Below are 24,571 nucleotides of genomic sequence, written 5' to 3'. Positions count from 1 at the left end.
ACCACCACGCCGTCGTGCTGCTGGATCTCCATCAACCTCTCATCTCCCCTTGCTGGATCAAGAAGGAGGAGACGTCTCTCCGTTCCGTACGTGTGTTGAACGCGGAGGTGCCGTCCGTTCGGCGCTAGGATCATCGGTGATTTGGATCACGACGAGTACGACTCCATCAACCCCGTTCTCTTGAACGCTTCCGCTTAGCGATCTTAAAGGGTATGAAGATGCACTCCCTCTCTCTCGTTGCTAGTATCTCCTAGATTGATCTTGGTGACACGTAGGAAAATTTTGAATTATTGCTACGTTCCCCAACAATGGCATCATGAGCTAGATCTATGCGTAGATTCTATGCACGAGTAGAACACAAAGTAGTTGTGGGCGATGATTTGTTCAATTTGCTTGCCGTTACTAGTCTTATCTTGATTCGGCGGCATTGTGGGATGAAGTGGCCCGGACCGACCTTACACGTACGCTTATGTGAGACTGGTTCCACCGACTGACATGCACTTGATGCATAAGGTGGCTGGCGGGTGTCTGTCTCTCCCACTTTAGTCGGATCGGATTCGATGAAAAGGGTCCTTATGAAGGGTAAATAGAAATTGGCATATCATTGTTGTGGTTTTGCGTAGGTAAGAAACGTTCTTGCTAGAAACCCATAGCAGCCACGTAAAACATGCAACAACAATTAGAGGACGTCTAACTTGTTTTTGCAGGGTATGCTATGTGATGTGATATGGCCAAAAGGATGTGATGAATGATATATGTGATGTATGAGATTGATCATGTTCTTGTAATAGGAATCACGACTTGCATGTCGATGAGTATGACAACCGGCAGGAGCCATAGGAGTTGTCTTAATTTATTTATGACCTGCGTGTCAATGAAAACACCATGTAATTACTTTACTTTATTGCTAACCGTTAGCCGTAGTAGTAGAAGTAATAGTTGGTGAGGCAACTTCATGAAGACACAATGATGGAGATCATGGTGTCATGCCAGTGACGATGGTGTTCATGTCGTGCCTCGAAGATGGAGATCAAAGGCGCAAGATGATATTGGCCATATCATGTCACTTTATGATTTGCATGTGATGTTTGTCATGTTTTTACATCTTATTTGCTTAGAACGACGGTAGCATAAATAAGATGATCCCTCATTAAAATATCAAGAATTGTGTTCCCCCTAACCGTGCACCGTTGCTAAGGTCTGTTGTTCCGAAGCACCACGTGATGATCGGGTGTGATAGGTTCTAACGTTCGCATACAACGGGTGTAAGCCAGATTTACACACGCAATACACTTAGGTTAACTTGACGAGCCTAGCATGTACAGACATGGCCTCGGAACACGGAAGACCGAAAGGTCGAACATGAGTCGTATAGTGGATACGATCAACATGAAGATGTTCACCAATGATGACTAGTCCGTCTCACGTGATGATCAGACACGGCCTGGTTGACTCGGATCATGTATCACTTAGATGACTAGAGGGATGTCTATCTGAGTGGGAGTTCATTAAATAATATGATTAGATGAACTTAATTATCATGAACATAGTCAAAAGGTCTTTGCAAATTATGTCGTAGGTCACGCTTTGGTTCTGCTATTTTAGATATGTTCCTAGGGAAAATTTAGTTGAGAGTTGACAGTAGCAATTATGCGGACTGGGTCCGTGAACTGAGGATTGTCCTCATTGCTACACAGAAGGGCTATGTCCTTAATGCACCGCTCAGTGCGTTGAACCTTGAGCGTCGTCTGTAGATGTTGGGAAACATCTGACATACACGTTTTGATGACTACGTGATAGTTCAGTGCGTAATGCTAACGGTTTAGAATTGTGGCACCAAAGACGTTTTTGAAACGTCGCACAACATATGCGATGTTCCAAAGACTGAAATTGGAATTTCAGACTAGTGCCCACGTCAAGAGGTATGAGACCTCTGACAAGTTTCTTAAGCCTGCAAACTAAGGGAGAAAAAAAAACTCAATCGTTGAGCATGTGCTCAGATTGTCTGAGTACTGCAATCGCTTGAATCGAGTGGGAGTTAATCTTCCAGATGAGAAAGTGATGGTTCTCCATAGTGACTGCCACCAAGCTATTGGAGCTTCGTGATGAACTATAACATATCAGGGATAGACATGATGATCCTTGAGCAATTCGTGATGTTTGACACCGTGAAAGTAGAAATCAAGTATGAGCATCAATTGTTGATGGTTATTTAAACCACTAGTTTCAGGAAGGGCAATGGAAAGAAGGGATACTTCATGAGACGGCAAATCAGTTGCTGCTCTAGTGAAGAAACCCAAGGTTGAACCAAACCCGAGACTAAGTGCTTCTATAATGAGGGGAACGGTCACTGAAGCAGAACTACCCTAGATACTTGGTAGATGAGAAGGCTGGCAAGGTCGACAGAAGTATTTTGGATATACATTATATTAAATGTGTACTTTACTAGTACTCCTAGTAGCAGCAGGGTATTAGATACCGGTTCGGTTGCTAAGTGTTAGTAACTCGAAATAAAAGGCTACGGAATAAACGGAGACTAGCTGAAGGTGAGATGACGATATGTGTTGGAAGTGTTTCCAAGGTTGATATGATCAAGCATCGCATGCTCCCTCTACCATCGAGATTGGTGTTAAACCTAAATAATTGTTATTTGGTGTTTGCTTTGAGCATAGACATGATTGGATTATGTTTATCGCAATACGGTTATTCATTGAAGGAGAATAATGGTTACTCTGTTTATTTGAATAATACCTTCAATGGTCTTGCACCTAAAATGAATGGTTCATTGAATCTCGATCGTAGTGATACACATGTTCATGCCAAAAGATATAAGATAGTAATGATAGTACCACATACTTGTGGCACTGCCATTTGAGTCATGTTGGTATAAAACGCATGAAGAAGCTCCATGTTGATGGATCTTTGGACTCACTCGTTTTTGAAAAGATTGAGACACGCGAACCATGTCTATTGGTAGATATGCATGAAGAAACTCCATGCAGATGGTGAAGGAAATATGCCCTAGAGGCAATAATAAAGTTATTATTTATTTCCTTATATCATGATAAAAGTTTATTATTCATGCTAGAATTGTATTAACCGGAAACACAATACATGTGTGAATACATAGACAAACAGAGTGTCACTAGTATGCCTCTACTTGACTAGCTCGTTAATCAAAGATGGTTATGTTTCCTAACCATGGACAAAGAGTTGTTATTTTATTAACGGGATCACATCATTAGTTGAATGATCTGATTGACATGACCCATTCCATTAGCTTAGCACCCGATCGTTTAGTATGTTGTTATTGCTTTCTTCATGACTTATACATGTTCCTATGACTATGAGATTATGCAACTCCCGTTTGCCAGAGGAACACTTTGTGTGCTACCAAACGTCACAACGTAACTGGGTGATTATAAAGGAGCTCTACAGGTGTCTCCAAAGGTACATGTTGGGTTGGCGTATTTCGAGATTAGGATTTGTTACTCCGATTGTCGGAGAGGTATCTCTGGGCCCACTCGGTAATGCACATCACTTAAGCCTTGCAAGCATTGCAACTAATGAGTTAGTTGCGGGATGATGTATTACAGAACGAGTAAAGAGACTTGCCGGTAATGATATTGAACTAGGTATGGGATACCGACGATCGAATCTCGGGCAAGTAACATACCGATGACAAAGGGAACAACGTATGTTGTTATGCGGCCTGACCGATAAAAGATCTTCGTAGAATATGTAGGAGCCAATATGAGCATCCAGGTTCCGCTATTGGTTATTGACCGGAGACGTATCTCGGTCATGTCTACAATGTTCTCGAACCCGTAGGGTCCGCACGCTTAAGGTTACGATGACAGTTATATTATGAGTTTATGCATTTTGATGTACCGAAGGTTGTTTGGAGTCCCGGATGTGATCACGGACATGACGAGGAGTCTCAAAATGGTCGAGACATAAAGATTGATATATTGGAAGCCTATGTTTGGATATCGGAAGTGTTCCGGGTGAAATCGGGATTTTACCGGAATACCGGGAGGTTACCGGAACCCCCCGGGAGGTATATGGGCCTTAGTGGAAGAAGAGAAGAGGCAGCCAGGGCTGGGCCACGCGCCCCTCCACCCCTAGTCCGAATAGGACAAGGAGAGAGGGGGCCGGCGCCCCCCTCCTTCTCTCTCTCTCTCTTTTCCCACCCCACGAATCCTATTCCAACTAGGAAAGGGGGGAGTCCTAGTCCCAGAGGGAGTAGGACTCCTCCTGGCACGCCTCTCCTGGCCGGCCGGCCCCCCTCCCTTGAACCTTTATATACGGAGGTAGGGGCACCCCCTAGAGACAAGTTGATCCACGTGATCATATTCTTAGCCGTGTGTGGTGCCCCCTTCCACCATAGTCCTCGATAATATTGTAGCGGTGCTTAGGCGAAGCCCTGCGATAGTAGTATATCAAGATCGTCACCATGACGTCGTGCTGACGGAACTCTTCCCCGACACTTTGCTAGATTGGAGTCCGGGGATCGTCATCGAGCTAAACGTGTGCTAGAACTCGGAGGTGCCGTAGTTTCGGTGCTTGATCGGTCGGGCCATGAAGACGTACGACTACATCAACCAAGTTAACGTTTCCGTTGTCGATCTACAAGGGTACGTAGATCACACTCTCCCCTCTCGTTGCTATACATCACCATGATCTTGCGTGTGCGTAGGAAATTTTTTGAAATTACTACGAAACCCAACAGTGGCATCCGAGCCTAGGTTTTATATGTTGATGTTATATGCACGAGTAGAACACAAGTGAGTTGTGGGCGATATAAGTCATACTGCTTACCAGCATGTCATACTTTGGTTCAGCGGTATTGTTGGACGAAGCGGCCCGGACCGACATTACGCGTACGCTTACGCAAGACCGGTTCTCCCGACGTGCTTTGCACATAGGTGGCTTGCGGGTGACAGTTCATCCAACTTTAGTTGAACCAAGTGTGGCTACGCCCGGTTCTTGTGAAGGTTAAAACATCACCAACTTGACAAACTATCGTTGTGGTTTTGATGCGTAGGTAAGATTGGTTCTTGCTTAAGCCCATAGCAGCCACGTAAAACTTGCAACAACAAAGTAGAGGACGTCTAACTTGTTTTTGCAGGGCATGTTGTGATGTGATATGGTCAAGACATGATGCTAAATTTTATTGTATGAGATGATCATGTTTTGTAACTGAGTTATCGGCAACTGGCAGGAGCCATATGGTTGTCTCTTTATTGTATGCAATGCAATCGCGCTGTAATGCTTTACTTTATCACTAAGCGGTAGCGATAGTCGTGGAAGCATAAGATTGGCGAGACGACAACGATGCTACGATGGAGATCAAGGTGTCGCGCCGGTGACGATGGTGATCATGACGGTGCTTCGGAGATGGAGATCACAAGCACAAGATGATGATGGCCATATCATATCACTTATATTGATTGCATGTGATGTTTATCTTTTATGCATCTTATCTTGCTTTGATTGACAGTAGCATTATAAGATGATCTCTCACTAAATTATCAAGAAGTGTTCTCCCTGAGTATGCACTGTTGCGAAAGTTCTTCGTGCTGAGACACCACGTGATGATCGGGTGTGATAGGCTCTACATTCAAATACAACGGGTGCAAAACAGTTGCACACGCGTAATACTCAGGTTATACTTGACGAGCCAAGCATATACAGATATGGCCTCGGAACACGGAGACCGAAAGGTCGAGCATGAATCATATAGTAGATATGATCAACATAGTGATGTTCACCAATGAAACTACTCTATCTCACGTGATGATCGGACATGGTTTAGTTGATTTGGATCACGTAATCACTTAGAGGATTAGAGGGATGTCTATCTAAGTGGGAGTTCTTTAAGTAATATGATTGATTGAACCTAAATTTATCATGAACTTAGTACCTGATAGTATCTTGCTTGTTTATGTATGATTGTAGATAAATGGCCCGTGCTGTTGTTCCGTTGAATTTTAATGCGTTCCTTGAGAAAGCAAAGTTGAAAGATGATGGTAGCAATTACACGGACTGGGTCCGTAACTTGAGGATTATCCTCATTGCTGCACAGAAGAATTATGTCCTGGAAGCACCGCTGGGTGCCAGGCCTACTGCTGGAGCAACACCAGATGTTGTGAACGTCTGGCAGAGCAAAGCTGATGACTACTCGATAGTTCAGTGTGCCATGCTTTACGGCTTAGAACTGGGACTTCAACGACGTTTTGAACGTCATGGAGCATATGAGATGTTCCAGGAGTTGAAGTTAATATTTCAAGCAAATGCCCGGATTGAGAGATATGAAGTCTCCAATAAGTTCTATAGCTGCAAGATGGAGGAGAACAGTTCTGTCAGTGAGCATATACTCAAAATGTCTGGGTATAATAATCACTTGATTCAAATGGGAGTTAATCTTCCAGATGATTGCGTCATTGACAGAATTCTCCAATCACTGCCACCAAGCTACAAGAGCTTCGTGATGAACTATAATATGCAAGGGATGAATAAGACTATTCCCGAGCTCTTCGCAATGCTGAAAGCTGCGGAGGTAGAAATCAAAAAGGAGCATCAAGTGTTGATGGTCAACAAGACCACTAGTTTCAAGAAAAAGGGCAAAGGGAAGAAGAAAGGGAACTTCAAGAAGAACAGCAAGCAAGTTGCTGCTCAAGAGAAGAAACCCAAGTCTGGACCTAAGCCTGAAACTGAGTGCTTCTACTGCAAGCAGACTGGTCACTGGAAGCGGAACTGCCCCAAGTATTTGGCGGATAAGAAGGATGGCAAGGTGAACAAAGGTATATGTGATATACATGTTATTGATGTGTACCTTACTAATGCTCGCAGTAGCACCTGGGTATTTGATACTGGTTCTGTTGCTAATATTTGCAACTCGAAACAGGGATTACGAATTAAGCGAAGATTGGCTAAGGACGAGGTGACGATGCACGTGGGAAACGGTTCCAAAGTCGATGTGATCGCGGTCGGCACGCTACCTCTACATCTACCTTCGGGATTAATATTAGACCTAAATAATTGTTATTTGGTGCCAGCGTTAAGCATGAACATTATATCTAGATCTTGTTTGATGCGAGACGGTTATTCATTTAAATCAAAGAATAATGGTTGTTCTATTTATATGAGTAATATCTTTTATGGTCATGCACCCTTGAAGAGTGGTCTATTCTTATTGAATCTCGATAGTAGTAACACACATATTCATAATGTTGAAACCAAAAGATGCAGAGTTGATAATGATAGTGCAACTTATTTGTGGCACTGCCGTTTAGGTCATATCGGTGTAAAGCGCATGAAGAAACTCCATACTGATGGACTTTTGGAACCACTTGATTATGAATCACTTGGTACTTGCGAACCGTGGCTCATGGGCAAGATGACTAAAACGCCGTTCTTCGGTACTATGGAGAGAGCAACAGATTTGTTGGAAATCATACATACAGATGTATGTGGTCCGATGAATATTGAGGCTCGTGGCGGATATCGTTATTTTCTGACCTTCACAGATGACTTAAGCAGATATGGGTATATCTACTTAATGAAACATAAGTCTGAAACGTTTAAAAAGTTCAAAGAATTTCAGAGTGAAGTTGAAAATCATCGTAACAAGAAAATAAAGTTTCTACGATCTGATCGTGGAGGAGAATATTTGAGTTACGAGTTTGGTGTACATTTGAAACAATGCGGAATAGTTTCGCAACTCACGCCACCCGGAACACCACAGCATAATGGTGTGTCCGAACGTCGTAATCGTACTTTACTAGATATGGTGCGATCTATGATGTCTCTTACTGATTTACCGCTATCGTTTTGGGGTTATGCTTTGGAGACGGACGCATTCACGTTAAATAGGGCACCATCAAAATCCGTTGAGATGACGCCTTATGAACTATGGTTTGGCAAGAAACCAAAGTTGTCGTTTCTGAAAGTTTGGGGCTGCGATGCTTATGTGAAAAAGCTTCAACCTGATAAGCTCGAACCCAAATCGGAGAAATGTGTCTTCATAGGATATCCAAAGGAGACTATTGGATACACCTTCTATCACAGATCCGAAGGCAAGACTTTTTTTGCTAAGTTTGGAAACTTTTTGGAGAAGGAGTTTCTCTCGAAAGAAGTGAGTGGGAGGAAAGTAGAACTTGACGAGGTAACTGTACCTGCTCCCTTATTGGAAAGTAGTGCATCACAAAAAACTGTTTCTGTGACACCTACACCAATTAGTGAGGAAGCTAATGATAATGATCATGAAACTTCAGATCAAGATACTACTGAACCTCGTAGATCAACCAGAGTGAGATCCGCACCAGAGTGGTACGGTAATCCTATTCTGGAAGTCATGCTACTAGATCATGATGAACCTACGAACTATGAAGAAGCGATGGTGAGCCCAGATTCCGCAAAATGGCTTGAAGCCATGAAATCTGAGATGGGATCCATGTATGAGAACAAAGTGTGGACTTTGGTTGACTTGCCCAATGATCGGCAAGCAATTGAGAATAAATGGATCTTCAAGAAGAAGACTGACGCCGACGGTAATATTACTGACTACAAAGCTCGACTTGTCGCAAAAGGGTTTCGGCAAGTTCAAGGGGTTGACTACGATGAGACCTTCTCACCCGTAGCGATGCTTAAGTCTGTCCAAATCATGTTAGCAATTGCCGCATTTTATGATTATGAAATTTGGCAGATGGATGTCAAAACTGCATTCCTGAATGGATTTCTAGAAGAAGAGTTGTATATGATGCAACCGGAAGGTTTTGTCGATCCAAAGGGAGCTAACAAAGTGTGCAAGCTCCAGCGATCCATTTATGGACTGGTGCAAGCCTCTCAGAGTTGGAATAAACGCTTTGATAGTGTGATCAAAGCATTTGGTTTTATACAGACTTTTGGAGAAGCCTGTATTGACAAGAAAGTGAGTGGGAGCTCTATAGCATTTATGATATTATATGTGGATGACATATTACTGATTGGAAATGATATAGAATTTCTGGATAGCATAAAGGGATACTTGAATAAGAGTTTTTTAATGAAAGACCTCGGTGAAGCTGCTTACATATTAGGCATAAAGATCTATAGAGATAGATCAAGACGTTTAATTGGACTTTCACAAAGCACATACCTTGACAAGATTTTGAAGAAGTTCAAAATGGATCAAGCAAAGAAAGGGTTCTTGCCTGTGTTACAAGGTGTGAAGTTGAGTCAGACTCAATGCCCGACCACTGCAGAATATAGAGAGAAAATGAAAGATGTTCCCTATGCTTCAGCCATAGGCTCTATCATGTATGCAATGTTGTGTACCAGACCTGATGTGTGCCTTGCTATAAGTCTAGCAGGGAGGTACCAAAGTAATCCAGGAGTGGATCACTGGACAGCGGTCAAGAACATCCTGAAGTACCTGAAAAGGACTAAGGATATGTTTCTCGTATATGGAGGTGACAAAGAGCTAATCGTAAACGGTTACGTTGATGCAAGCTTTGACACTGATCTGGACGATTCTAAATCGCAAACCGGATAGTGTTTACATTAAACGGTGGAGCTGTCAGTTGGTGCAGTTCTAAACAGAGCGTCGTGGCGGGATCTACGTGTGAAGCGGAATACATAGCTGCTTCAGAAGCAGCAAATGAAGGAGTCTGGATGAAGGAGTTCATATCCGATCTAGGTGTCATACCTAGTGCATCGGGTCCAATGAAAATCTTTTGTGACAATACTGGTGCAATTGCCTTGGCAAAGGAATCTAGATTTCACAAGAGAACCAAGCACATCAAGAGACGCTTCAATTCCATCCGCGATCTAGTCCAGGTGGGAGACATAGAGATTTGCAAGATACATACGGATCTGAATGTTGCAGACCCATTGACTAAGCCTCTTCCACGAGCAAAACATGATCAGCACCAAGGCTCCATGGGTGTTAGAATCATTACTGTGTAATCTAGATTATTGACTCTAGTGCAAGTGGGAGACTGAAGGAAATATGCCCTAGAGGCAATAATAAAGTTATTATTTATTTCCTTATATCATGATAAAAGTTTATTATTCATGCTAGAATTGTATTAACCGGAAACATAATACATGTGTGAATACATAGACAAACAGAGTGTCACTAGTATGCCTCTACTTGACTAGCTCGTTAATCAAAGATGGTTATGTTTCCTAACCATGGACAAAGAGTTGTTATTTGATTAACGGGATCACATCATTAGTTGAATGATCTGATTGACATGACCCATTCCATTAGCTTAGCACCCGATCGTTTAGTATGTTGCTATTGCTTTCTTCATGACTTATACATGTTCCTATGACTATGAGATTATGCAACTCCCGTTTGCCAGAGGAACACTTTGTGTGCTACCAAACGTCACAACGTAACTGGGTGATTATAAAGGAGCTCTACAGGTGTCTCCAAAGGTACATGTTGGGTTGGCGTATTTCGAGATTAGGATTTGTCACTCTGATTGTCGGAGAGGTATCTCTGGGCCCTCTCGGTAATGCACATCACTGAAGCCTTGCAAGCATTGCAACTAATGAGTTAGTTGCGGGATGATGTATTACAGAACGAGTAAAGATACTTGCCGGTAACGAGATTGAACTAGGTATGGGATACCGACGATCGAATCTCGGGCAAGTAACATACCGATGACAAAGGGAACAACATATGTTGTTATGCGGTCTGATCGATAAAAGATCTTCGTAGAATATGTAGGAGCCAATATGAGCATCCAGGTTCCGCTATTGGTTATTGACCGGAGACGAGTCTCGGTCATGTCTACATTGTTCTCGAACCCATAGGGTCCGCACGCTTAAGGTTACGATGACAGTTATATTATGAGTTTATGCATTTTGATGTACCGAAGGTTTTTCGGAGTCCCAGATGTGATCACGGACATGACGAGGAGTCTCGAAATGGTCGAGACATAAAGATTGATATATTGGAAGCCTATGTTTGGATATCGGAAGTGTTCCGGGTGAAATCGGGATTTTACCGGAATACCGGGAGGTTACCGGAACTCCCCGGGAGGTATATGGGCCTTAGTGGGCCTTAGTGGAAGAAGAGAAGAGGCAGCCATGGCTGGGCCGCGCGCCCCTCCACCCCTAGTCCGAATAGGACAAGGAGAGAGGGGGCCGGTGCCCCCCTCCTTCTCTCTCTCTCTCTTTTCCCACCCCACGAATCCTATTCCAACTAGGAAAGGGGGGGAGTCCTACTCCCAGAGGGAGTAGGACTCTTCCTGGCGCGCCTCTCCTGGCCGGCCGGCCCCCCTCCCTTGAACCTTTATATACGGAGGTAGGGGCACCCCCTAGACACAAGTTGATCCACGTGATCATATTCTTAGCCGTGTGCGGTGCCCCCTTCCACCATAGTCCTCGATAATATTGTAGCGGTGCTTAGGCGAAGCCCTGCGATAGTAGTATATCAAGATCGGCACCACGCCGTCGTGCTGACGGAACTCTTTCCCGACACTTTGCTGGATCGGAGTCCGGGGATCGTCATCGAGCTGAACGTGTGCTAGAACTCGGAGGTGCCGTAGTTTCGGTGCTTGATCGGTCGGGCCGTGAAGACGTACGACTACATCAACCAAGTTAACGCTTCCATTGTCGATCTACAAGGGTACGTAGATCACACTCTCCCCTCTCGTTGCTATACATCACCATGATCTTGCGTGTGCGTAGGAATTTTTTTGAAATTAGTACGAAACCCTACAGGTGATACAAGTGCAATATGGATAGTAGATAAAGGTATTTGTAATCTGAAAATATAAAAACAGCAAGGTAGCAAGTGATAAAAGTGAGCATAAACGGTATTGCAATGTGTTGAAATAAGGCCTAGGGTTCATATTTTCACTAGTGTAAGTTCCCTCAACAATACTAACATAATTGGATCACATAACTATCCCTCAACATGCAACAAAGGGTCACTCCAAAGTCACTAATAGCGAAGAACGAACGAAGAGATTATGGTAGGGTACGAAACCACCTCAAAATTATTCTTTCCAATCAATCCGTTGGGCTATTCCTATAAGTGTCACAAACAGCCCTAGAGTTCGTACTAGAATAACACCTTAAGACACAAATCAACCAAAACCCTAATGTCACCTAGATACTCCAATGTCACTTCAAGTATCCGTGGGTATGATTATACGATATGCATCACACAATCTCAGATTCATCTATTCAACCAACACATAGAACCTCAAAGAGTGCCCCAAAGTTTCTACCGGAGAATCACGACGAAAACGTGTGCCAACCCCTATGCATGGGTTCATGGGCGGAACCCGCAAGTTGATCACCAAAACATACATCAAGTGAATCACATGATATCCCATTGTCACCACAGATACGCATGGCAAGACATACATCAAGTGTTCTCAAATCTTTAAAGACTCAATCCGATAAGATAACTTCAAAGGGGAAACTCAATTCATTACAAGAGAGAAGAGGGGGAGGAGAAACATAAGATCCAACTATAATAGCAAAGCTCGTGATACATCAAGATCGGTCAACCTCAAGAACACGAGAGAGAGAGATCAAACACATAGCTACTGGTACATACTCTCAGCCCTGAGGGAGAACTACTCCCTCCTCGTCATAGAGAGCACCGGGATGATGAAGATGGCCACCAGAGAGGGATTGCCCCCTCCAGCAGGGTGCCGGAACGGGTATAGATTGGCTTTCGGTGGCTACGGAGGCTTCTGGCGGAGGAACTCCCGATCTATTTTCTGTTCTGGAAGTTTTAGGGTACGTAGGTATATATGGGTGTAGGAAGTACGTTGGTGGAGCTTCGGGGGCCCCACGAGGCAGGGGGCGCGCCCTAGGGGGGGGCGGCGCTCCCACCCTCATGAGCACCTCCATTGGCTCCTGACATGGGGTCCAAGTCCAACTGGTAGCTTTCCTTCCAAAAATAACTTCTCCAGTTGATTTCGTTCCGTTTCGACTCCGTTTGATATTTCTTTTCTTCGAAACACTGAAATAGCCAAAAAACAACAATTCTGGGTGGGCCTCCGGTTAATAGGTTAGTCCCAAAAATAATATAAAAGTGGATAATAAAGCCCAATATAGCCCAAAACAGTAGATAATATATTATGGAGCAATCAAAAATTATAGATACATTAGAGACGTATCAGTTCTCACACACAAACATGGCGTGGCGTGCCCGCTGTGCAAGGCAGCCAGCGTGGAAGGCAGCGATAGCCCTCACGGCGGTGGACGTTGGCGAGATGAAGTCGCATTCTCCAGCGCCTTGTATGGTGCACTAGTGTGGGCTCTACAACCGCGTCCTCATGACGTCGACTCCTCCTAGAACGGAATCATCATCAATCTCACGTCCAACGACACCGTCCCGGTTGGCGGCTCCAATGAGGAAGAGTAGGGCATGGGAGACGGCGACACCTCGAGTCCCGTGAGCCGGTTCATGTGAAGAGCTTGCTAATTTACGCATCTTACACCTGATAACTTACGTACAAACACTATGATAACTTTGACAGTGGTGGGGGTTGTTGTATTACACCTCCAATAACTTCTGTGTGAATAGCATGGTAGACCTGATAACTTATGTGTAATTTACACACTGTAGACCTGATAACTTATGTGCAACACGTTGATAACTTTTGACCCCGGGAAAATAAAGTTGAAGAAACATGTGCCCGGTAATTTTTGTGCGAATTACATGGTAATTTACGCACTGCGGACCTGATAATTTATGTACAAACACGGTGATAACTTTGACCCGGGAGAAAAAGTTGTTGAAGACATTGCCAACAGTTTCGGCGTAAATAGCATGATAACTTACACACCACAAACCCGATAACTCATGTGCAAACACCGTGATGATTTTGAACCGCGGGGGGGGGGGGGGAGGGGGGGTTTAAAACATTCTGAATAACTTCCGTGTAAACAGCATGATACTGTATGCAAGTATATGTGATAACTTACAAATAAATACCACGGTAACAATGATCCAGGGGTGGTTGGAGGGGATGAAGTTGTTTGAAAACATACCCCCGATAACTTTCATATAAATATCACGATAATATACACATCATAGACTTGATAACTCATGTACAAACAGTGTGATAACTTTGACCCCCGGGGTGGAAGTTGTTTGAAAATACACCCTCGATAATTTATGCATAAATAGCATGGAAATATACGGACTACAGGCATGTTAACTCACGCACAAACACCGCGATAACTTTGTCATAGAAAAAAATGTTGAAAATGTACCATGGTAACTCATGGGTAAATATCATGATAATAGACACACATTAGACCTGATAACTTACTTAACCCAGACATGGTAACTATTTGTAGGGAAAAAAGTTAGCAGAACATATCAATATGAGATCTAGTTTCAAAGGTCTTGTAGAGATGAAATTTTTATGTGAAAACAATTTTTCGATCGGACTAACAGTTTTGAGCTATAAAACATTTTGAAGTTTCAACCAGGGAAGAACTAGGATGACATTCGTTTTTTCTATCTAATGCATGCATGCATGTGCTTGTGAAGAGAAGGTTGGAGGAATTTTTTTATGCCCCAATAATTTCTATGTAAACAATATAATAACTTATGCACCACAGGCATGATAACTTGTGTAGAACACGTGGTAACTTTTTATGAGAAAAAGAAGTCGTCGAAACACATCAACATGAGATCTAGTTTCGAAGATCTCGTCGCTACAAATCTTTTATGCGAAAACAGTTTTTCAATCGAAACGACGGCTTGAGCTACAAAACATTTTGAATTTTCTCATTGGGAAGAATCTTTGGTGACATCATCAATTTTGTCTTTTACTGCATGCATGTAATTAGTTACTCTAATCAAGAGAGAATGTTATCCACATGCATGAGAAAGTGAAATAATGTGGAGGCATCGCACATGCACTCGTACGGATTTGTTCCATATTTCAGAACGATCGGAAGATAGCATGCGGATCTGTTGCAAAATTCCTGCCGGCAAGAAGTTAGCACAGTCCAACTTTATATACAGACTAAAAAAACGAAAAAAGTACATTGATACCAGTGGCGTAGCCAGCCCAATTTGCCAGGGTGGTTTGGTAATAAAAATATATACACAAATTATGTTTATTTTAAAAGAATTTTTTTTACTACACTATACACAAAAGCTATGGGGGATTTCCAGGGTGGTCCATGGACCACCCTGGCCACCCCCTAGCTATCGATTGATACTATCAAGGAGTTTTCTTATGAGAAATTACTATCAAGGAAGTTAGCTCATGCTCATACGCTCATAAGATATATGACTTGTCGATTATTTTTCATGATGATATTTTTTAATTACCCATATATCTAAAAGGCCGCAGGCCCGTCATTGCTGGGTACACGGGCATTCGACCTGGCCCCTCCTAGGCGTTCACTGCGGCCGTCCTCTTCCTGGCGCGCGCGCGCCCGATCGCCGCTGCCACCGCCACAAGCAGCCTTGCCGGCACGTGCGCACTGGCCTCCAAGCGCTGGAGCGCGTCCTCAGGCTCGTGGACGCCGTGAGCCGCCACCTCCCACCACAGCGCGGCCGCCATCGCGACGAGCAGCGGCATGCGCGGCGCCGCCACGGCGACCTCGGTCCGGATCACGCGCGCGGCCGCCTCGGCACACCGGTGCGCCGCCCCCTCCTCGAGGCCCATCCGCCGGGCCCAGCCCTCGAGCGCCACCTCGCAGCGCACGCGAACGACGCCCCTGGACTGCGAGACGCGCGTGCGGCGGTGGCGGGACGCGAGGGTGTTGGCGCCGTGCACCTCGGCGTCGCACGGCCAGCAGAGGAACGCCGCGTCGGCCCGGCAGTGCACGTCCGCCCCCGCGCCGCACAGCTCGCAGCGCTCGCCCGCGGCGCACATCCCCGCTGCTGGGCGCACCGCGCACGGCCGCGGGCGGGGGAGACGTACGACGGACGACGGACGAGGCAGCCAGCTGGAGTGGCGTACGTGCGTGCGTGCGTGCTCGGCTCCACTCCCTTCGTCCCGGCCGGCGCCGGCGCGTACTTAAAGGCGAATGAGGGAGGGAACCCGGGCGGCCGTGCGAGCGAGACTTTTCTCGCTCCTCGCGTGCAAGTTTCGTGCGCTGCCGGATCCGGCCGGACGTACGTACATGGATGCAAAGGGAGGCGACGTCCAGCTCTTCTTTGGGTTGGCGAGGACGTGGAGTACTAGGTAACCAGCCACGGCCATGTTGGAACAAGCGCGTGACACCTGCACTTGCACAAGAGGCCAAGAGCCCAAGACGGTGGAGTAAAGTGGCCGCGGTTCATCGACGTGAGCCGCGAGTTGGAGGGCCTGGCGGTCGCCGGTGGGATGCGCCGACCGACAGAGTCATCCTTGGGCATGGAACCTCGTCCCGCCCGAACTAGTACTACGTGACTGGCGCCCACTATCTGAGCTCGGTCGATCGCTAGTGGTTTCGTCGGGTAGTTGTTCTTCGGAAGGGCGAACAGTCAGTCACCTGAAATCCTAATTTGGGTGAGTAACTTTGGTTAGCTGGGTTCAACAAGTGGTTTACTCTTTGATTAAGAAAAAAAAGGCAAATTTTAAGATGATCCCTCCTATCTCCTCCTCCTCTTTTCATATGAGAGGTGAGAGTATATAATACATCCAAGCCGTTGATTTCATTAAGTAGTGGGACCATGTTAAAATTGCTCGAAAGAAAAAGTGACTGAACCCTCGCAAAAAAAGTGACTGAAACGAAAAACAGTTCACTTTGAGTTGGAGGTCCAAATAGAGGAAGAAACAAGGGGAGCGGCTGTAAAATTACTTTATCAATTAAAAAAACACGAATTTGAGAAAAGTGAAAGCTGTGTAAAAAAATTGTTAGCGTATTTGAAAAAATGTTGATAGCATTCAAAACAATTTCGTGGGATTTGAAAAATGTTCGCATGTTTTAAAATAAATGTACCACCTGACACTTTCAAAAAATGTTTATGTAATGTAAAAAATGTTTATGTAATGGGAAATCATTCTGTTCAGCCGACCGATCACGCGCAGCGATTCCGTCGCCCATGCAGCCGTTGGATTCCATCTGATTCAGCTGCACACGTTCATATCCGTTTTTGCTAGCCGCAACCAGCCACGTGATCCCATCTGCTGCGCCATGTCGTGACCTTTATGCAACAAGTCCAATGTTATAAAAACAAATATGCAATAATACCTCTGTTGCAAAAAAAAAACAAGACCTGTGTTGCAAAAAAATTCTACAACAAGACCTTTGTTGCAGAAAAAAAACTGCAACATAACCTTTGTTACAAATGTTTTCCGAAACAAGACATGTGTTGCAAAATGATTCTCGCAACATGACTCCTGTTGCAAAAGTGAAAAGGATGCTCGAGCATGAGGTCATGTCAGATCTGACGGCTCCGTACCCGCGTGATCTTTTAAAAAGATACACCGGCTGACGCGTAGCACGTTCCTCAAAAACATCCCGGAGGACTGGCATCCTTATACATTCATCACCGCTTCATCCCCAATCCCAAACCTCACGAGGAATTTGTTTTTTGCAGCATTACTTTTGTTGCAAAAGTCCTTCCGCAACAACACCCAAGTTGCAAAAAAGTGAAGACCAACTTTTCTTTTGCAACACAATCTTTGGTCCCCAATACCAATCCTCACGAGGATTTTTTCCCAACATCATTCCTATTGAAAAAGTTCTTTGGCAACAACACACGTGTTGTAAAAAATGTGAAGACGAAAAACAAAATTCTACAACACAATCTTTGTTCAAATGTTTCTGCAACAAGGTCTCTGTTGCAAAAGGGTTCTGCAACACCACCTGCCTTTCAAAAGATCTGCCGGCCAACGCGTAACATACCCCCTATACAAGAAGTAGGCCGAAAAGACCAAAAATAACCCAGCCGGCCGGAAAAGTATGCGGCCATTGGAGCTAAATATAAACATGCCGCGGGCCGGCCTGTACAAACGCACGTTTAAGCATGGGCTGGGCCGTGCCGGCCTACTTGGCGTTCCCAGCGGAGCGCACATTTCCTCCAGCATCGACCCCTCAAAAAAAAGTCCTCTAGCATCGTAACTGGCACCTCAGCGGCCACAGGTTCCTCAGAGTCAGTGCTAGCAGCAGATAAGATTTTGATAACACAAAGCCGGCCGCACGACACAAAACCGAAACGAATGTAGCAGGAGCCCAGGATAAGATTCAAAAACCTTGACGACCGTGCAGCTCGCAAGCTGCGGCAATGGCGGCGACACTGCAGTTCATCAGCCTGCTCGGCACCTCCTCCGCCCATCCAGCTCCTTCCTGCAGCAGCAGCAACGAGAAGCAGCACCGCGCTGTCCACCTGCCCCAGCAGCATCAGCACGGGAGGAGGGGCGGGAGGAGGCTCCGCGCCGTCCGCGCCGTCGAGACGGGCGCCGAGCCTGCCCCCGCCGACTCTGAGATGGCGGTGGAGCCGCCGTCCGTCGACTTTGCGTTCGTCAGCGTGAGTCCTTCTCTTGTTTCTCGATCGGTCATTTGCTCTGGGTTTTTTTTTCCTTTCGTTGGCCGGCGATGATGCTGCATGCGATTGCAGCCTCGGTTGCTGCCGGACGGGACGCCGGACGTGCACTACCGGACGGCGTGCGGCGGGCAGAAGCTTAGGGACATCATGCTCGAAGGTTATATCGACCTCTACGGGCCTTACGTGAGTGCCGCCCCCGCCCCGCCTGCGATCTCTCCTTCCTTCATCTTGGTGCTCAGTGCTGATGCCGTTGATGCTGCTGCTGCTGCAGGATAAATTGCTGCTCAACTGCTCGGGGGGCGGCGAGTGCGGGACCTGCATCGTGGAGGTAACCGAATTCTCAGAGTTAGTGTGGAAATCGCTATAAGCAAATCTAGCATCTCTAGAAACAAACATCCTTTTTCTATTAAACCCCAACTTGGAAATCTCTGAAAATATTATTCACCCTTGACATTTTTTCAGGTAGTTGAAGGCGGCGAAATGCTTTCTCCAAAGAACGAAGTAGAAAAGGAAAAGCTTAAAAGGGTGTGTGCACAGCTCTCTCTCAGTCCATTCATAATTTCCACTAAGTATCCAATGCGTTTATGAAAAAAAGGAACAATAGTAATTACAGTGCAATTTTGTGCTAAAACTCTGAACGTTGATCTTCAGAAACCCAAGTCATGGAGGCTGGCGTGCCAGGCCACGGTTGGCAACCCAGATTCAACAGGACAGGTTGGTATCATTGTTGGAAATATATAGACTTGCATTCTGTTTTCTGGACATTCCAAACACGCAAGACGATCGTCCGTCGCGTTGTTTCATTGCGTTTTGGTTCTCGGGTTTGACGGCATTAACAGGCTAACAGCACGGACTTATTTTGATTGATTCTTTGCTCTGCGCAGATGGTCATACAGCAGCTACCAGAGTGGAAGGTACACAAGTGGGAGAAGTGATTGGAGTATAACATTATGATGATCATCCAGTAGACCTCATGACCCTGGAAGAATTAGACAGGAGCAACACTTGGTCAGGAGAAGAAGAACTAGAGGCTGTCTGTTTGAAGCCTCAACGAGGACTATATGTAAAGGCCGACACAGAGACATGCGAAGGCGTCCCGTAGAACTAGAAGCAAAGGCGCACTTCCAATACGTAGTACAAAATAATCCAAAGTGCTCCAATGCTCAAATATTTAACAATCGGTTCAGTTTTCTCATCCTAGGCGCGCGATCACCTATTGTATAATACTGTGCATCACCTCGGCACCCTCTCTCACCGAGTCCACAAAAAAATCGTCATCATGACTACACTACACACATATCTCATCGAGTCATTGTCCACCGGCACAATTTTCACAACTATTCCCTGATTTTCACAACTATCTCGCGACTGCACACTACACACATACTATCTCATCGAGTCATCGTCCAAGGTTGTTCTGGACGTTGCCAAACATGATTGTATTCCCTGATTGAGTAATACAAGAATTATTTCGCAAAAAAAAAAGAGTCAACGTCCACTGGCACAATTTTCACCACTATCTGTTTGGCGCGGTGATACGGGGCAAACCATATGGGTAGCCGGATCTTCACAACTGAAGGTGCATTCTAGGATGAACATGGAGAAATCGTAAGCGAAACACAAGCGCGTAGCACTCAAAGACAAAGTCCACAACCAAATCTCCCATAACACAAGTCAATACAAGAGGAACAGTTAGATCAAACAACAAACAAGAGAAATAAGACAACAAAGTGTTAGTTCATCCCCAAATTCAACAAGGGAGTGGAGGTCTTGAGAGATAGTCTTCCCCAACTTCTAAGAAGAAGAGGTCTTCAACCGCCAAGAAGAAGAGGTTTTGATATCCATGGGGATTCTTATCCGGTTAGGAGGTCTTGATCCTACTAAGAGGAGATAAATTGAGCAAAGATCTCTCAGGATTTAGTTTAAACTTAGCTTGCCCTAGATTTGAGGAGGGATACAACTTATATCGTCAAGCCACGAAGAGACATGTACATGGGGAATGATAGGCCAATTTCACCGCGCGCAGGCCGCAGGCAGGTTGACAAGGTCCAAAGGGCTCTGTTTAAGTTAGACATGGGGCCGAATGTCATGTCGACTGTCCGATGTGTGGAACTGCACGTTGGTATTATATTGATGTTGGAACATCCAACATCATCTAGAGAGCATTTGGGTACGTAAGTTGGCGTTGGGTTGGATCCCCAGGTCGGACTGCCCGACTTTGTAGTATCCAACAAAATAACCTCCTTGGTGATGTTCGTTGCTTCTTCTTTGAGCCCCTTCTTCTACTCCCTCCGTTCTGAATTACTTGTCGCAGGTATGGATATATCTAAGTGTATTTTAATTTGGAACAGAGGGAGTACTTGCTTACGCGAGAATGCACAAGGTTTGCATTGAGGTAGTAGCCATGTACCACATGAATGTATAGGAAGCTCGACTAGTAAGGAAGTTCACTTGGAGCTCCCCTGGGGAAGGGTCAAGATCCTCATCAGCATGAAAAGTAGCGAGGTTTGTGATGTTGAAGGTGTCACTGACCAAGTACCTGTCCAATGGAATGCCAATTTTGTAAGCATTATCATTGATACTTTGGATGACCTTGAAGGGAGGATCGACTCATGGAAGTAACTTGGACTTGCGCTCTTTCAGGATGCGATCATTGCGAGGATGAACCCGCACGAGATCACCAGGGTTAAGACCATAGGATTCTTGGTGAGGCTTACCTTGTCGGCATGGCATTGAACTTGTCGCTCGATGGTGAGTCTTGTATCTTTGTGCATCGTCTTCATGAACTTGGCGTGTGCACTTGCAGCCATGTTGACGCACGCTTGTAGAGGTAGCGGCATGATGTACAAAGGCAACAAAGGGCTGTAAACAAGTTCAAGCGGAGACTTGAGTGTTGTTGGGTGTCGTGCACTCAAAAGGGAGTTATACCTTATACGGGGGAGTTGATCAACATTGGTGATATCACCATGATGGCGTCGATGAGAATTTGTCGCATCCATCGGTTCAATTCTCTTGCACCGTCGGTGTTCTCTAGCAAGATTGACCCTCTTCATGCGAGAACCTAATGATGTGTTGTATTCGGCCACCATTGCTACAGACACTTGTGAACGAACAACCAGATCAAGTATATGTATGGCCCTATGCCAACATCCAACAGACACAACCGTAAACAATCAAGTGCAAACTATTGGAACTGAAGTCATTCTGTAATGTTGGTCAACATTAGAACTATCACCTAGAGAGGGTCAACACATTTTTGTCACCCCCATATCTTCAAGTGTCACTGACTCATGGTTTGTCGGCACTCATAAATGAATTATTCATATATCCAGCAAGCGTAAACAGAAAATAAAAATAAACATTGAACTAATGGTCAGAGTCAACAATCATTTTTAGTTTACACATCAAACAAAAGCTGGGCCAAAATCATGAAGTCCCTGCTCAACCATGCCTGATACAAGACATCAATGGCAATGCAATCATGCAAGGATGGTAAATTTCAGTGACACACAGCAAATTTCTATCAAAAAATTAAACTGAAGTACGAAGTTGCCATGCTTGTCAACTAAAGTTGCAATCCTCGCGTAACTAAACTTACCATAAAAAACGTTTGGAGTTGCTATGTGCCCCTACATGATGTGTGTCACTTATCAAGGTCCATTTTTTATTGCTTTTGACTGGGAGAAAGGGATGGAAGGGAATGTGTAGGCAAAGATAAGGAGAATTATGATTCCGTTCATAATTTGTGCTCCCTTCTGATTCGAAGAAGGAAGGTGGTGGGAGGCATTGGATATGGATCGGTCGATTGGATTGCGTTAGAAAAAGACCAACGAAGAAAAAGGAAATCAGAAACGGAAGATGGGGTTTGGTTGGGAAAAAAATGTTGGGGGATGAGGTGGTCGTAAATAAAGATAAATAAATTCATAAATAGACAGATGACCATGTCCATGTGTAGACGTCGCCAAAACCCTGCCAAGCAAGATGCAGTTCCTGAAGCCGCGCACGGTCCGCCTCTATCCCAAACTACGGCGATGGATCTTGACGGACGCCGCGAGCTCCGGTTCCGGCCTGCAGCCGCTCGCTCTCGCCCTCAACAAGCGCCTCGCCGACGACGCTGGCAGGAGGAACAAGAACCTCGTCTTCTCGCCGTTGTCCATCTACGCCGCGCTATCGCTGGTGGCCGCCGGCGCCCGCGAGCACACCCTGGCGGAGATGCTCGGTGTCCTCGGCGCGCGTTCCCGGGACGACCTCGCCGGGTCAGTCCGCGCGCTGGCGGAGCAGGCCCTCGCCGACCAGTCATGGGCCGGCGGACCGCACGTCAGCTCCGCGTTCGCCGTGTGGCACGACAAGACGAGGCCCCTCAAGCCCGGCTACGCCGACGCCGCCGTCAAGTCCTACAAGGCGCAGACTTGCGCCGTGGACTTCCACGAGAAGGTCGGTCTCAATCTCATCTCTCGTTTTGCCGTACGTACATGATCGATCTATGTTGGGTTTTTAGGGCACACATGCACAGATCGATCGATAACATCAATTAATGTGTGCGTACATGAATATGTGGTTGTGAAGCCGAAGGAAGCTGGGGAGCAGATCAACGCATGGGTGGCGGCGTCGACGAACAAGCTCATCCTCTCAATCGTTGATCCAGAGACACTGTCCAACCAGACCGACCTCGTCGTCGCCAACGCCATCTACTTCAAGGGCAAGTGGGACAAGCCGTTCGACGAGGAAGACACCAAGGAGGACAAGTTCCACCGCCGTGACAGCAGCACCATCGACGTGCCCTTCATGCGAGGCTGGGGCAAGCAGCGTATCGCGTGCCACGACGGCTTCAAGGTGCTCCAGCTTCGTTACCAGAGAGGCCTGCCGTCGCCGGCACGCTACTCGATGTGCATCTTCCTCCCCGACGACCGCGACGGGGCTGTCGCAGCTGTCCGACAGGATAGCGGCCGACCCTGACTTTCTGCGCGAGCACTTGCCGACGAGCACCGTCTTGGTCGGCGACTTCCGTCTACCCAAGTTCAAGCTCGCGTTCCATACCGAGTTGGCCGGCGTTCTCCAGGACTTGGGACTCAAGGACGCTTTCGACCCGGGGAAGGCCGACTTCACGGACATGGCGGAGGGCGCCGGCAGGCCCCTGGCGCTGGAGGAAGTGTTGCACAAGTCTGTCATCGAGGTGAACGAGGAAGGCACCGAGGCGGCCGCTGTCACGGCGGCCCTCATGTTTGGATGTCCGTCGGGCTACCCGCCGCCGTGTGTGGACTTTGTCGCTGATCATCCGTTTGCCTTCTTTGTGATGGAGGAGGCGTCGGGTGCAATCATGTTCGCAGGGCACGTCCTTGACCCGTCAAGTGAGTGATGATACTCACGATCGACCATGGCCTTCGCAGACTCAGGAAGTCAGGATTTAGTAATATCTATTAGCAAGTATTATGAATTTGTAATTAGGTGCGCTACAATTACCATTTCGTTTCCATATACAAAGTTAAGTTAATACCGTGGTCTATGTAGCTAGCTTGGTCCACATGTAGGAAAACAAAAACCCTTATCGCATATTTTGTGTTGCTCACTTGATTTTTTAAAGAACATGCACTGGCCGAGTCCGAGAAGAGCTCAAACCTAGCCCGACTTTGAATTAACGAAGCCATCAACCAAACAGGATGATGGTGCAGTACGGGAGGCCTGACGACGACTAGGAGCCATGGAATCCCTGTAAAATATTGCCTTAGTACAGAAAATGCCAGAAACTATTGATTGATATTGGACACCTCCTTGCTACTTCATTAGTACCTAAACCAAACAGTGGGTCTTCTAGCCAACATTTGAGAACATGATATTTGACATACATGCTTATCCAATTTTAAAATATGATAACATCTGAGCTCACCAAAGAGAAGAGGATAATGACTTAAAAAGTTTAAAAATCACCGGAAAAAATCGGCATGAATGTTTTGCCAGAAATCTGGCGAAACAAAAATTAATCAACGTTTTGCCAAAATGTTGGCTCTCGTTCTTGAATCTGTAAAATTTGAAAATGGAAGAATTGGAGGCCTCCATATTGAATTGGGTTCAATTCCAATTCAGCAAGAAAACTGTAATAGACATGAATAC

General features: G+C 45.7%; 2 protein-coding genes and 1 pseudogene across 2 annotated transcripts; 2 read left to right on the top strand and 1 right to left on the bottom strand.

Annotated features, from left to right (window-relative positions):
* Nucleotides 1-15,216: 15,216 nt before the first annotated feature.
* Nucleotides 15,217-16,078, bottom strand: LOC125520599 (uncharacterized). The gene has a single exon (XM_048685553.2). It carries the CDS (start codon nucleotides 15,861-15,863, stop codon nucleotides 15,378-15,380), a length of 486 nt encoding a protein of 161 aa, XP_048541510.1. The 5' UTR covers nucleotides 15,864-16,078; the 3' UTR covers nucleotides 15,217-15,377.
* Nucleotides 16,079-18,080: 2,002 nt separating this feature from the next.
* Nucleotides 18,081-19,754, top strand: PNSB3 (NDH-dependent cyclic electron flow 1). Its single transcript, XM_048687669.2, has 6 exons — nucleotides 18,081-18,445; nucleotides 18,536-18,646; nucleotides 18,735-18,791; nucleotides 18,926-18,988; nucleotides 19,115-19,177; nucleotides 19,348-19,754. The coding sequence occupies exons 1-6, from the start codon at nucleotides 18,203-18,205 to the stop codon at nucleotides 19,396-19,398; spliced, it is 588 nt and encodes a 195-aa protein (XP_048543626.1). The 5' UTR covers nucleotides 18,081-18,202; the 3' UTR covers nucleotides 19,399-19,754.
* A 2,690-nt stretch (nucleotides 19,755-22,444) lies between these two features.
* LOC125518366 (putative serpin-Z5) lies at nucleotides 22,445-23,819 on the top strand (annotated as a pseudogene).
* Nucleotides 23,820-24,571: the final 752 nt, after the last annotated feature.

This window comes from Triticum urartu, chromosome 7A, assembly GCF_056163025.1.
Source record: "Triticum urartu cultivar PI428250 chromosome 7A, HENAU_Tu73, whole genome shotgun sequence".
NCBI lineage: Eukaryota > Viridiplantae > Streptophyta > Magnoliopsida > Poales > Poaceae > Triticum > Triticum urartu.
This window is presented reverse-complemented; position numbering and strand designations above follow the sequence as displayed.